The following is a 13,032-nucleotide window of genomic DNA, read 5'->3' on the forward strand; positions in this document are numbered from 1 at the left end:
TCCACACACAGCAATCTGTAGCAGAGCCTTTCCTTAAAATAACATTTTTAAAAATCAACACTAGTGTCCATTTCCATTCTCAGTTTTAACTAATTCTGTTCAAGTTCTCCCTGTACTTTTTGAACAGGAGCATTTCTGGAGTGTCTCCACCTAATCAAATACAATAATCAACTTCCTAAGTGACAAAATTCATACTGTGTTAGTTAGGCTCCTGGTTAGTAACCAATGAGATAAGGCCCAGATCACCACACAGCAGTGTCTTCCATAAGAGAAAAATCATTTCATTTCTGTAACAGTTGAATGAGAAACCATTAGAATTTAGACGAAGCTGCTCAAAAGGGGCGAGAAAATCCAAGTGGATTATAAGGCAGCAAAGGTTCAAAGAAGTTCCATCAAAATGCAACCTACTCCTTTCTAATTCCAGATGCCACAAGAAAAGAGACTAATTTGACTACATAAAAATAAATTAAGTTCCCCAAGGAAAAAAATACCAGAAGCCAACTCAAAATATTAGTAACAAAATGAGGCAATAGGTCTGCAACACACACCACAGACCGGGGGCTAACCTGATATTATAAAGAGCTCCTAGAAATCATTAGGGCAAAGGGCCTAAGGTCTAACCAGCACATGTAAAAACATGCTTAACCATACTCCCAAGAGGAATATGAATCCACATACACCCAGAAGCTCCCTTTCCACCCATCCAGCTTCTACCACCCCCAAACCTGATGCTGTACCCCTGTGCACGATGACAACGGGAACATGGATCAGTGCCCACCCCTTCGGGGGCCATCAGCAGTCCTGAAGGGATGCCACACCCTTTGCACCTGTGACAGCGCCTCCCGGCATGCGTCCTACGTGGCACGTGCACATGCAGTACGGAACGCACCAGAGGGCGTTCACTGCGTCCCTGTCTCCAACAGCAAGACACTGGCAATGACTGCAGTGCCAGCTACCAGGCAGGGTCAGGAACCGCCCGCCCCTGAACATGCCCGGGACGTGGCAGCGCACACTCACACGTGACCCAGAAGCTCACGACATGGTGACTGAGGCCAGGGCGGGGACTGGAGGAGGACAGCTGGACAGGGGCAGGCCTTGTGAAAACGTCACATGTGAGCACCCTACCACGCACACCCCTGCATGAAGTGGATAAAAATGGTCCTGGGACCACAGCTCTTCCCCACTCCGAGAAGGGAGCTCCGCTGCTCGCTCGCTCAGCGCTTGCAGGACAAATCCCATGGGTGGCCCCAACGGCTCAGGGCCGAGCACCACAGCAGGAGCCTCAGTGCCAGTGCCGCGGTGGGAGGTTCCCGTGGCGAAGGCGCAGGACTCATCCTCAGCAAAGACCACGCGTGGTCCCCGGGGAGGAGGGGGGTCATGCATTCCAGCCGGGACTCTGTCTGCATGCTTTCGGCCAAGGGCAATGGCCTAACGGGGCAGGAGCGGCCCGGAGGCTGTCTCGTCTGCACAGGGGTTGGCCTCAAAACTTCCGGAGCTCCACTTCCCGGCGGCCAAGTCCTGGCGTTCGGTGAGATACCAGGAATGACTGGTGCCAGGGGATGCCAGCAGGGGCAGAGGCACCTCCACCCCAGCGCAGACGTCCCCTGCTCCTTGGCACAGCGGGCGAAGGGCGGCTGAGTGCACTCACTCCTGCTCGAGGCGAAAGCCTCTAGAGTTTGGCTCTAGATTCACCAGCAAAAAGGCCACGTGAAAAGGCAGGACCCTGGCCGCCGAGGGCAATGCATGCGCTCTCCTCCGCCTGCTGCATCCGAGCACCAGCGCAGAGGGACAGCAGTCGCTCTGCTGCTGCTGCTGGCGCCAGTCACCAACGGGCAGGGAGCCCGGGGACCCCTGCTGCCCCCTCATGCACTCACAGTGCCACCGGCACACCTACCACCGTGACTTCACCACTGGACCGCTGCGACCACAGTCACCACCTCCATGACGATTGACAGGTGCCACAGTCAAAACCCTAAAATAAACACTGCTGACAGGTAGCTGTGACAGGCACCTCAGGGAAGGGCTGGAAAGCAGCCAGTCCAGAAAGAAACGGACTACTCCAAGAGGAAAAACCCCTGAGACCAGCAAAAGCCAAGACATCCAAAATAAACCTATTGCTAAGTTTTAAGTGAACTGTAGTTAAAACTCTTAGATCACTAAAAAACGTGAGAGGCCATGGAGTTTCACAAGAAGGTTTCAGGGGGCGCCTGGGGGACTCAGTCGGACTGATCTCAGCTCAGGTCATGATCTCACGATTTGTGAGTTCAAGCGCCCTACATTGGGCTCTCCAGAGCCTGCTTAGGATTCTCTCTCCCCCTCTCTCTACCCCTCCCCTGCTTCGGTATAGGAATAACGGGGAATTTGACGATTGCCAAGAGATTATCTTAAAAGTTCCCATCACAAGAAAAAGTGTTACCATGTGAGGTGACAGGTGTTCACCAGACTTACTACACCGATCATTTCACAGCACAGACATATATCAAATAGCCATGCTGCACATCGGAAGCCAGTATGCCTATATTACCTCAATTTCTTTAAAAAAAAAAAAATTTAAAAAAAAAAAAAGCCGTAACATGGACCAAAAATACTCCCGAAGAAGATAAAGAAAACTTGAATCACGTCAGAGATGAAGCCAGGCCGGCAGAAATACGGTCATCAGGTGTCATAAAAATGCCAACACAGAAATCACCTTCTTCCAGCACCGTGCTAGTCTCGCAAATGCACCAGCGGCCAACGCACCGCGGGCAGCCACCACTCCCTGGAACTGCCACACCAGTGCCAGCTGTCACTGCCTGCACCCCACAAGGTCAGCCCCAGAGCATCAATCTTGTCCAAGCCTTGGGGACCATCCCATGCTCAGTCAAGGTCTCAGGAGGGAACGAGCACAATCCAGAACCACCCTTGGTGAAAGTGAGGACATATCGAAGTCACGACACGTGCATCTGACCCCCAGGTGCAACAGCCTGTCCCCTAGGGGGACACGATGAAGGGCACAGAACCCTCAAGACACAGGGCTTGGGGGAGAGTCAGCATGTATGTTTCCTGGGGTGGAAAGTACAGCCAGAGACCAGGTGATCTGGGTCTCCAGAGTCAAAGAGAAAATAACCAGTTTCAGGTTAGGCCTGATACAAATTCTCCCGAAGAAAGTTCCAGAAGTTTGTGGAGAAGTAGGAAGACAGGAAGTGGACCAGGAAGCTGGAGCTATTTTCAGCAAAGTTTGTAGCCAGCGCTTTTCTTAACTGACTTACCTGCATACAAGGTAATCCCAACACAACATGATGCCTGCCCCACCGGGCCCCAGAGAATGCTGGGCCAAGTCCCCCCGCACTGGAGCCCCAGAGGACACTGGGAAAAGCCCCCCCCCCGCCACTGGAGCCCCAGAGGACACTGGGCAAGACTCCCCCCCACACTGGAGCCTCAGAAGACACTGGTCCAAGTTCCCACCAACACTGAAGCCCCAGGGGACACTGGGCAAAGTCCCCCCTCCCCCCCACAGGAAGACTGGCCTGCACCTACCAACACGGGAGGGGACATGGTCATCAGAGCAAGATGCTGTGTGGATGACCCCTGGTCATCAGGTCTAACGCAGACCTTGAAGTCCACGTGACAGGGGTCACCGTGCTCTGGTGACATCTCTGCACACAGGCGGGAAGAGGGCAGAGGGAGAAATGAGTGGACACGGTGCTCCAGCCAGCATGGCCCAAGACCCCTGACCCACAACCACATGGAGCCAAGAAGCCTCGGGGCTCCTGCCTTCCCTCCCGACACTGGTGGGAGTGCAACTTCTGGGGGCTGCCTGGCTCCTGCCAGTGTCCTACGCACGGTTGGGCCCGTTCCAGGTGCAGCCTGGGCAGTCTAGGGTCAGCACCTCAGGACAGGGGCCCCAGAGGGACTAGCTCACCGCCCAGCCTGGTTTTCTTCACACACAGCCAAGCCAGCCGAAGCTGGTGCCGCTTCACACGGCAGTCGTTTCCAGAAAATGTAGGAGCTAGTCATGTATAAGCTCTACTTTGCATGTTCCAGAACCTTCTCCTTGAAAGAAGCCAGCGGCACTGCTGTTTGAAAAGCTTCAGAGCTTTTCAGAGCTTCAGAGGCAGCGCACTTGCGCTGACCGCAGTCATTCACACAAGTTCCCAGAGCACTCAGTGATCCCAGGCACAAGTGAGGGGCACCTGTGTCACTGGGGGGGGGGGGGAGGAACTGCTCGGCCCCGCCATCTCACCTACGAAACACGGAAGGCACTGCTTACCGTGCAAGCTGAAGAGTCTTGTGAAGACAGAAGCAAGAATACAGTTTCTCTGGCAAACAGCACTCAGGGGACAACCTCACAAATTACATGGGGTTTTTCCTTTAAAGTGAGGCCTCCCTACGTGCATGACTACTGAGTAAACATCTCTCTCTCTCCCCATCGAAGGTTACATTTCTACTCCTGCTCTCAAGTAGAGACACCAGCTAAGGCTGTGAGCGCCCCTGCTCAGGCCGACGCCCCCCTCCCCCGCCCCCCCACCCCGTGACCACCCAGTGCTCCAGAGAGCACAGGCCCAGGAACCATGGGCCACTGCACAACCTGGGGATCTCCGCCCTGCCTCTCCAGGCGCCTGCTCCATCCGTGAAATGGGCGTGATGTGGATCACCCTGCCTCCCTTGTCAGGCTTTTTGTGGGGACGCCACGCAATGAACCACGGGAGGGGGAGGACACTGGAGCTCAACACCCAGCAGCAGGTGCACCCCAGCAGCACAGCAGGGCTGGCAGTCATGTCTGCGGCTGAAGGACAGTGGAGACCACAGGACAGGCCAGTTGGCTCCAGCGCAGCCCACACCAGACAGCCGCGGCCACAGAGAAAGCTGCGTGGAGGAGCTGGAGGGGCCCCAAGGTTACCTGCCTGCCCTTCACCACGTGCTTGGGCACCGGCACCTTGAGCTCCAGGTCAGTGTAGTCCTGCGACCAGGTGTAGTTCTCACGCACGGCGCCATTGTAGCTGTCGGGGTTTCTCTGGAACTGCTCCTGCCTCCTGGGGAAGAAGGACAGGTGAGATAGCACCACGCCCCAGCCACGCCCCACCTCCAGCTCCCAAGGGGCTCCCTCTCTGGGGCAGGGTGACTTCCTTCCTGGCCCTCCTCCTCAGGCCTCCCGGGGAACCCAAGGACAAAGGGACATGCTGCAGAGAAGTCCACGAATGCAGCACGCCGGGGATGGGGTATGTGGCTGTGGTCAACGGCACAGCCTAGCCTGCCGGCCTTTGTGGACCCCAGAACGCTGCTCAGTCCCTCAAGCTAAGGGCCTCGGTAATACGGCCCCGGGGCTCCTGCTCCCCCAGAAACTGTCCAACAACTTCCGCCCGCAGCTTCCACGCAAACCCAAACGTGGCCCCGCTTTCTCCTGAGACCTGAGTGGTGTGCTGGAGCTGCCTGAAAAACCCGTCGGCCACACCCCACTGTCCCTGCAGGGCCAACCCAGCACGGGTGCACACGGGCCTGGCCGAGCGCCTTGGCTGACGTTACAAATAAAACAGGAGAAGAGATTTGCTGTTAAACTTAACAGTGCTAACAATAGCATAAACACCACATAGAAACGTTTGGACTCTCAAGCTTACTACGTGAGTTTTAGATCTAAATTAAGGACAGAAGCCTAATTGTGGACAAGGCGACACCATTGAGTGAGGCTGTCCCAACAACAGGTGCAGTTCGCCCACCTTCTCCAAGCCTCAGGGAGCCCGGCACCCACATGTGGAGGGAGAGGCCCGAGGACGAGGCTGCACTCATGGGGAGACACAGAAGTGAGCACGTGTTCATCTGTGCAGATGAAGACGCGCAGAAAAGGGTCGGAACACGAGCACCCCCGCAGCCCCCCATCTCTGGTCAGGTGGTGGTTCGCAGGTAACGTGTGTACCTCCTGTGGGTCTGCCTCGTACACCTTATATGTGAGGCTGGCATCCATCATCGCCCAGCTCTCACAGCTGATAACTGGCTCCTATCAGGGGTTGAAGCGTGACCCCAAAAATTCTATGGTGTCCTACCCTCCAGCCCTCAGAATGTGCCTTATTTAAAAGTTTAAATGAGGGGGCGCCTGGGCGGCTCAGCTGGTTAAGCGTCTTTACTTCAGCTCAGGTCATGATCTCACGGTTCGTGGGTTCAAGCCCCACGTCGGCTCTGTGCTAACAGGTCAGAGCCTGGCACCTGCTTCAGATTCTGTGTCTCCCTCTCTCTCTGCCCCTCCCTCTCTCATGCTCTGTGTCTTTCTCAAAAATAAGTAAAACATTAAAAATAATAAAAATTAAAAACAAAGTTAAATGAGGTCACTGGGAGGCCCTGGTCCCATCTGGGTCCTTCACAAGGGGAGATCAGGACACGAAATACATGCAAAGGGACGGCGGTGTGAGGATGGCCGGGCAGCTGCGGGCCAGGGGCTAGTGGCTGTCCACATCCCCAGAAACTGACAGAGGCACGGAGGACCCCACCCAGAGTCTGGAAGGGAGCTCGGGAGAGAGCCCCAGGGAGCAGGGCAAAAGAGGCGGGAAAGGTCAAGACCGGGCAGGCTTGACACGGATGCCAGGACACACAAGTCTGCAGAGGCCGCTGGGCTACATGAGGAAAGTGTGCGGCTTCGAGTATGGCGTGGGTCCATTTACTAAGAGACACTCATGGGCATGTGGGTAAAAGCAAGCGCCAGCGTGTTAAGTCTCCATGGTGTCTCGGGTGGGAGACGAACAGGAAGTTTGGCTTGATTCTGTTCCTTTAACCATTAAGTTCCTTGCAACACAGACATCCTATCCAGAGAAAAAAGACTCTTCTTCAGGACTCCCGGACAGGAGGCGGCGATTCAGCCTGTGGCCCTAGGACCAGGCGGCCATCGGCCTGCAACCTGACACCCAGACACCTGCACCGGGCCCGCCAGCACCCGATGCAGCTCCAGAGCCCTGGCGTGACGGCCATGCTGGAGTGTGCAGCGAGGACCCGAGGGCCTGGCCAGGATGGGGGTGGGGGGTGTCGTCCTCCCCGCACAGCCTGCCGCACGGCCTAATGGAGTGTGTGCGTTAACTATTCGAAACCATCCAAGTTATGGAAACTCAGAAATAAAATACACACAAAACAGAGGCCAACATGGTCTGGCACTTGGCAGAAATCCAGAGACAAATCTCGGGACCCCTCACAGAGGAGGGACAGCCACATCCCACGACACAGGGCTGAGCCTTCAGCCACGGCCAGAGCCGCTCCTGCTCGGGGGTGCCCTGCACCCCAGAGCTGTGGGCTCACAGAGGGGCTCTGCTCACACAGCACCACAGAGCCCGGCACCCTGCTGGGTGCTTTTTTTAACATTTGGAATCCACATTCTCTTTAAATAAAGTGGATTATTTGCAGTCAACGATGTGTAAAAATAAGCCTCCTGTCATGTGCAGGTGCTCTGGGCCCCCTTGCCCCGTCATCCCTGACTGGCCTCATCCCTGACTGGCTGTAGCCACACCCCTGCAGCTGCAGATGTAGCTGCGGAGGGGAGGGGAAAGGAGGGGAGGGGAGGAGCGTGAGTCAGCACGCAGGCCTCCCTGCAGCGTGGGCATCCCAGGAGCCCACGGCCGGCCACGTGAAAGGAGCTGCCAGGCCGGGCTCCTGCGCCACAGCCAGCACCCCCTCCCCGGGGTGGGAGCTCTGCTCAGGTCGCTCCCGCCCCTCCATACCCCTGCGCGGGCAGAAACCAATGCCGCTCCAGCAGTGGCCAGCGTGACAAGTGGTAGGCAAAGGAGTCGCGGCCTCTATAGGCGCTTGAGCAGGAGCTAGCGCCGTAGGGCATGGTTTCTAACTGGGGGCACGGGGGCCACCCTTGGGCCCCTTCCAAGGTTCCAGGAGTGGGGGTGGCTCCCCAGAGTGTGCCCATGGGAGGGACCAGGGCCTGTGCATGTGTGTGGCATGAGCGTGTAGAGTGTGGCACGTCTAAGGCAGTTTACCCTCTCCCCTCGTGGGACACCTCCGTCCCTGCCACAACCTCCACCCCCTCAATGCTCCCACCACCTCCGTCCCTCCCACGACCTCCCTCACTGACCCCACTGCCTCCAGGACCTGGGCAGGGGACACAGCAGGTGGAGGCACAGGGACTGTCCTGTGGGCTCCTGCACTCCCAAGCTGGGTGAGGGGAGCCCACCCTGGAGGCCAATGCCCTGCTTCGGGAGCCTGCAAGCAGGTTCGTGGGCCCCATCTCAGCACCAAGACGTGACGGCCACATTCCCCACACACCTTGGACAGGAAGGGTTGGACCGCACAGTCTGTGCACGGTGACCCACCCAAAGGGCACGAGGCAGGCCCAGCGTGCTCACAGCCTCCTGCCACCTCTTCCAGGCTCCTTGAGCAGCAGAAGCCCACGACCTCGGGTCCCACGCTCCAGGTGCCTGACACCCCGTCCTGCCCGGGGCCACTGTCCCCCTCACACTTGGTCGCCACCCTCTTCAGCGCACTCCCACCTGGAAAGAAAGTTTGGCTCAGGACAGAGGCTTGTCACCATCCTGCCCCAACAAGGGGCCTAAAATCCATCCCGTTCCGCCAGCGTACGGCAGGCAGAGCAGCAGAGAACATTCTCACCAGAACCAAGTCCAGAATGCTAGAAACTACAACAAAGTTCCACGTTTCTTTACAAGTAAACAGCAACAGTTAAAGAGGAAAGCGGAAGAGTTCTAAATCTGAAGTCTCGGCAGACCTGCCGGAACGCTGGTCCAGAAAAAACAGCCATGAGAAAACAGACACTCAGGAAAACATGAACACAGACTGGGCACTGAAATTCACGACAATCACATTAAGCTTAAATGTTCGTTTTACTGATTTATACACGGTGAAGTTTCATGATTTCTGGGTGTGTCTTGTCATGCCTGGGGGCAGGGAGACGAGACAGGAGTCGAGAATGCCACATAAGGAAGTGGAGGAAAGCTTCGAGGGCATGGATGGTGCCACGCTCTCCTTTCGTGGAATCTTTATAACCTAAGGGTCGGTCTGAGCACCCAGCGGGGGACCTGCTGGCCCGGGACCACCCCACACCTGCGGTGTGCCCAGGCAGGGGTCCTGCCCCCCGAATACACAAGAGAGGAGTCTCGTGGCTTCCCGTGTACTCGTGCTTACTGGCCACACGAGCTCCTTCTGAGCCACTTGTGCCGCAGCCTCTGTCGGTGCTCCCCGGCCGCAGAAGTGCTCTTCACGTGCTGGAAAGACTGTTGGTTCCGCAGCTCCCACGTGCCGCCTCCTACTTTCCTCCCGGCGTCCCACTAACCCAAGGCCCATCTCGGGACACACTTGCCGCCCCCCAGCCCCCCACCCGGCTTCCATCCCTGTGCCCTGAGGCCATCAGCCCACGTCCTACTTCGCTCCCCTGTGTTCTTGCTTCTGCTCCTGACCAGTCGTAGCAGAAGCCTGCGGGACAACAGTGTGCCGCCGTGGGGACACCCAGGGCACTGATGCCCCCGGCCTGTAGCTCCCGCTCACTCTGCCCCCAGGAGACTCTCCACCACCACCATCAGCGTTTGATACAAAATTCTTGTCACAAAGTATATTTTGATAATCTGCCTTTAACATTTTAATTATGTAGCACAATTAAAAATACCAGATGATTCACCTGAAATACCTGAAGCCCCTCATAATACGCCCATGAATAATTTGATAGGTTTTAATGCAAACTGCTCGGAAGGTCAGCCCGCAGAAACACCATCCACATTTACTATATGCTGTTTTGATTAACCGGCAGTGCAGGTTTCTTACAGCAAAACTTCCTCTTAAATCACGTCATTTAAAAAAAAAAATTTTAATGTTTATTTATATTTTGCTGGAGAGAGATACAGAGCACAAGCAGGGGAGGGGCAGAGAGAGAGGGAGACACAAAATCCGAAGCAGGCTCCAGGCTCTGAGCTGTCAGCACAGAGCCCGACGCGGAGCTCGAACTCATGAACCATGAGATCATGACCTGAGCCGAAGTTGGACGCTTAACCGACTGAACCGCTTAACCGACTGAACGATGTCCCTCACGTTAATTATTTTGACAAGAGAAAGAACATTCCAAATATTTTCCAAGTACGTGAATATATAGTACACATTTTCCAACAAAAATGAGGTAACCTGCACACACATGACAAGTGGAGAAGGCTGAATTCTTAGTCTTAACTCCATTTTCTTCTCCATCCATCCAAAATCAAACAAGTCATGACCAGCTTTTTTACTACCTCTGCTCTCAACAGACTCCCCAGCTGAGCAGTAATCCCACCCGAGAAAACTGCACCAGACCTCCAACACTCACCGACAGTAGGGACAGGAGGGCCAACGGCCCAAACATCCACCAAGGCATGCAGAGAGCCCTTGGTGGCAGGAGGCGTGGCCGGGGGTACCATGGAAACCCCGGAGTGGCTTCCCCAGGGAGCAGGGTTTACAGGGTCAGGACCCCACCCCACCCTTACTCTGCAAGACCCACTTCTTATGGGGCCACCCCTCTGCCCCCCATGACCCACTTCGGGTACGCCAAGGTCGGTGGGGGGCGGGAGCAGCAGGTATCAGTCTCATTAAAAGTAAACAAGAAAACGCGGCAGAAGGACACTGGGAGGCCCAGAAGCGGAGTGAAAGCAAAAACGTCAGGGTGGACGGGCGAGCCTCAGGCACACACAGCCCACCCTCTGCTCATCCTGGCACCCAGCAGGGGCGGCCCATCCCATACTGGTGAACGCTGGGACACCCGGGATGGGTGACCCGAGCAGGGGAAGCGCACACAGGGCGGGGTGGGAAGGGAGACCAGGCCAGCTCATGGGGTCCGAGGGAGCACAGAAGGCCAGGGACACACCAGTAGGTGGCCCTGCAGCCAGCAAGTCTACGGACCTGTTTGTCATCACCTCCCGTCACCGCACACCCCTTCCCTACCCGTGGAAGGAGCAGTCCCACCTAGTGTGCCCACTGCTGCAGGAATGCTCAGGTCCCCATCACACGACGCATGTGGCCCCATCCTTCTGCCTGGCCCTCACACCCATTTCTTGCCAGCCCTGCACTGCACCTGCACATTGCAGCCCATGTGCCCCGCAGCCAGCCCCCCACCCTTCCCAAGATGCTACCAGCAGCAGCACCACAGGAGGGCTCCGGACAGGTGACATCAGCACACCAGGCCCAGGGAGCTGAGCACCTGGCATCAAGAGGGGGGACGTGCCGGCCCGATCCCACTGCCTCCGCCCTTTCCCAGCAGCCGTGTCACCTGGTCCCTGTCTGCACGGGGACCATGACCCAGGAAGAGCGATGTGAGCCGCTGCAGGAACGGACTATTAGGAAACGCAGACGCTGGGCACCCCCTTCCCCATCCGTGAACAAAGGAGCACACACAAGTGGAAGCATCCAGACAAGGACACACTGCTCACAGCAGTTCAGAAGGAAGGACAGCCGCCAGCACCGTTCTCTAACGCAAATGATAAACGACAGGGTTCCCTTACATGAACATCTTCTCCACACTAACACATGTTCACAAACAGCGTGCTCGGCGGAGGGGAGATTCCTTCGTGCAAAAGCCCCAAGAGTCCATTTTCTTGCAATAAGCCGTGGTTTTAAATTTGCCTGGATTTGCTCTCATCTCAAACACAACAGGTGTTCTCAAGACAGATGCATGAGAAATTTCATGCAGAAACCTTCCTACCTCCAAATATAGAAACAAGACCCATCCAAGAATAGGAAAGGTTTTAACTCAGGCTTTAAAATTTAAAAATTAAGTCAGGAATTCTCAGGTCAAACTCTGTTATCCCAAAGTAAAAACAAAGTTTTAGGAACTCTTTTCTGAATTGAAAAACAAACTTACAAAGCAATCAATTTACACCACAGAAGCTCCAAGGCTCCATAAGGAGCAGAAAGGTGGGGTCAGTACTGGCAGGGGCGAGGAGTGTGTCCAGGAAGAGGCGGCCGTCCCAGCCACACGACCCAGGGTTTCTTCCACACAGCACTGGAGGTACAGATGCACCCACACGTGTCTCCGTCCTCCTGTGTGCATCCGCCCGCCCGTAAGATGACCCTGCAGCTGTGAAACGAGAGCAGCAGCTACAATCCCACTCAGAAAACACATACTGTGGGACGGAGGCATGACCACAAAGAAAAAGCCAACCCAACACAAGGACCCGCAGCTACAGTGGAGGGAATCATGCATGAGTTTCCCAGGGGAAAAAAACAAAACAAAACCAGGGGCACCTGGGTGGTTCAGTCAGTTAAGCTCCAACTTCGGCTCAGGTCATGATCTCACAGTTGGTGGGTTCGAGCCCCACATCAGGCTCTGTGTGGACAGCTCAGAGCCTGGAGCCACTTCGGGTTCTGTGTCTCCCTCTCTCTCTCTGCCCCTCTACCACTCACGCTCTGTCTCTCTCAGTCTCTCAATAATAAGTAAATGTTAAAAAAGAAAAAAAAAAAAAACTAAAATGACAGAATATAAAAGAAAGCAGCTGGGACACTGGAGCTGGCAATACAGTTCCTGAAAAACAGAAAAACTAAATGAAGATAAAGAAAATAAAGGGGAAAGGAAAAGCAGAAAGAATTTAAGGAGTGTCAGTGGAGACACAGGACATGCCCCCACAGGCTGACAGGCGCCTGGGGTCTGACCCAGAGCTGCACCTACATGCTCCGGGGCCCACCGGGAGCAAGAGTCCGAGTGATGGCCAAGTCCCTGGGAGGTCACCACCACCCCAATACCCCAAAGACACAGTCACCTCACACACGCGAAGCTCCGATGGCCTGCGTGGTTCCCGGGAGGCTTCCTTCATTGTGCACTGGAGCCCCACTGGGTGATGGGCAGACCGCCCGCCTGTCAAACTAAAAGTCCCTTATCCCCAGATGCCCTTAATCCCAGGAAATCAGTAAGGTGGTGAGATGTCAACAGCCTCCTGTCATGGTCGCTTCCTCTGAAGGTGCTGGAGGATGTTCTTGAATGAGACATGGGAAGAGCAAGGGCCCCAGCTCCCATCACACTTAACTGGAGTTTGGGCACTGTCCCCACGACTGGGGAACAGACAAGGGGCCGCTGTGACCACTCCCATCCAGTACTTTGCTGGAGGT

General features: G+C 55.7%; 1 protein-coding gene across 3 annotated transcripts in view; it reads right to left on the bottom strand.

Moving 5' to 3' along the window:
- NUDCD3 (NudC domain containing 3) overlaps positions 1-13,032 on the bottom strand; it is a 61,769-nt gene that overhangs the window by 19,123 nt on the left and 29,614 nt on the right. For all 3 annotated transcript variants that reach the window (XR_006210113.1, XM_042962837.1, XM_042962828.1), the window contains exon 3: positions 4,880-5,012. Coding sequence is in view for 2 of the 3 variants with exons in the window: in XM_042962837.1 (XP_042818771.1) it covers positions 4,880-5,012 (133 nt within the window). In the remaining variant the exon portion in view is untranslated. The remainder of the gene's footprint in view (positions 1-4,879; positions 5,013-13,032) is intronic.

The sequence above is a fragment of the Panthera tigris genome, chromosome A2 (assembly GCF_018350195.1).
Source record: "Panthera tigris isolate Pti1 chromosome A2, P.tigris_Pti1_mat1.1, whole genome shotgun sequence".
NCBI classification, from domain to species: Eukaryota; Metazoa; Chordata; class Mammalia; order Carnivora; family Felidae; genus Panthera; species Panthera tigris.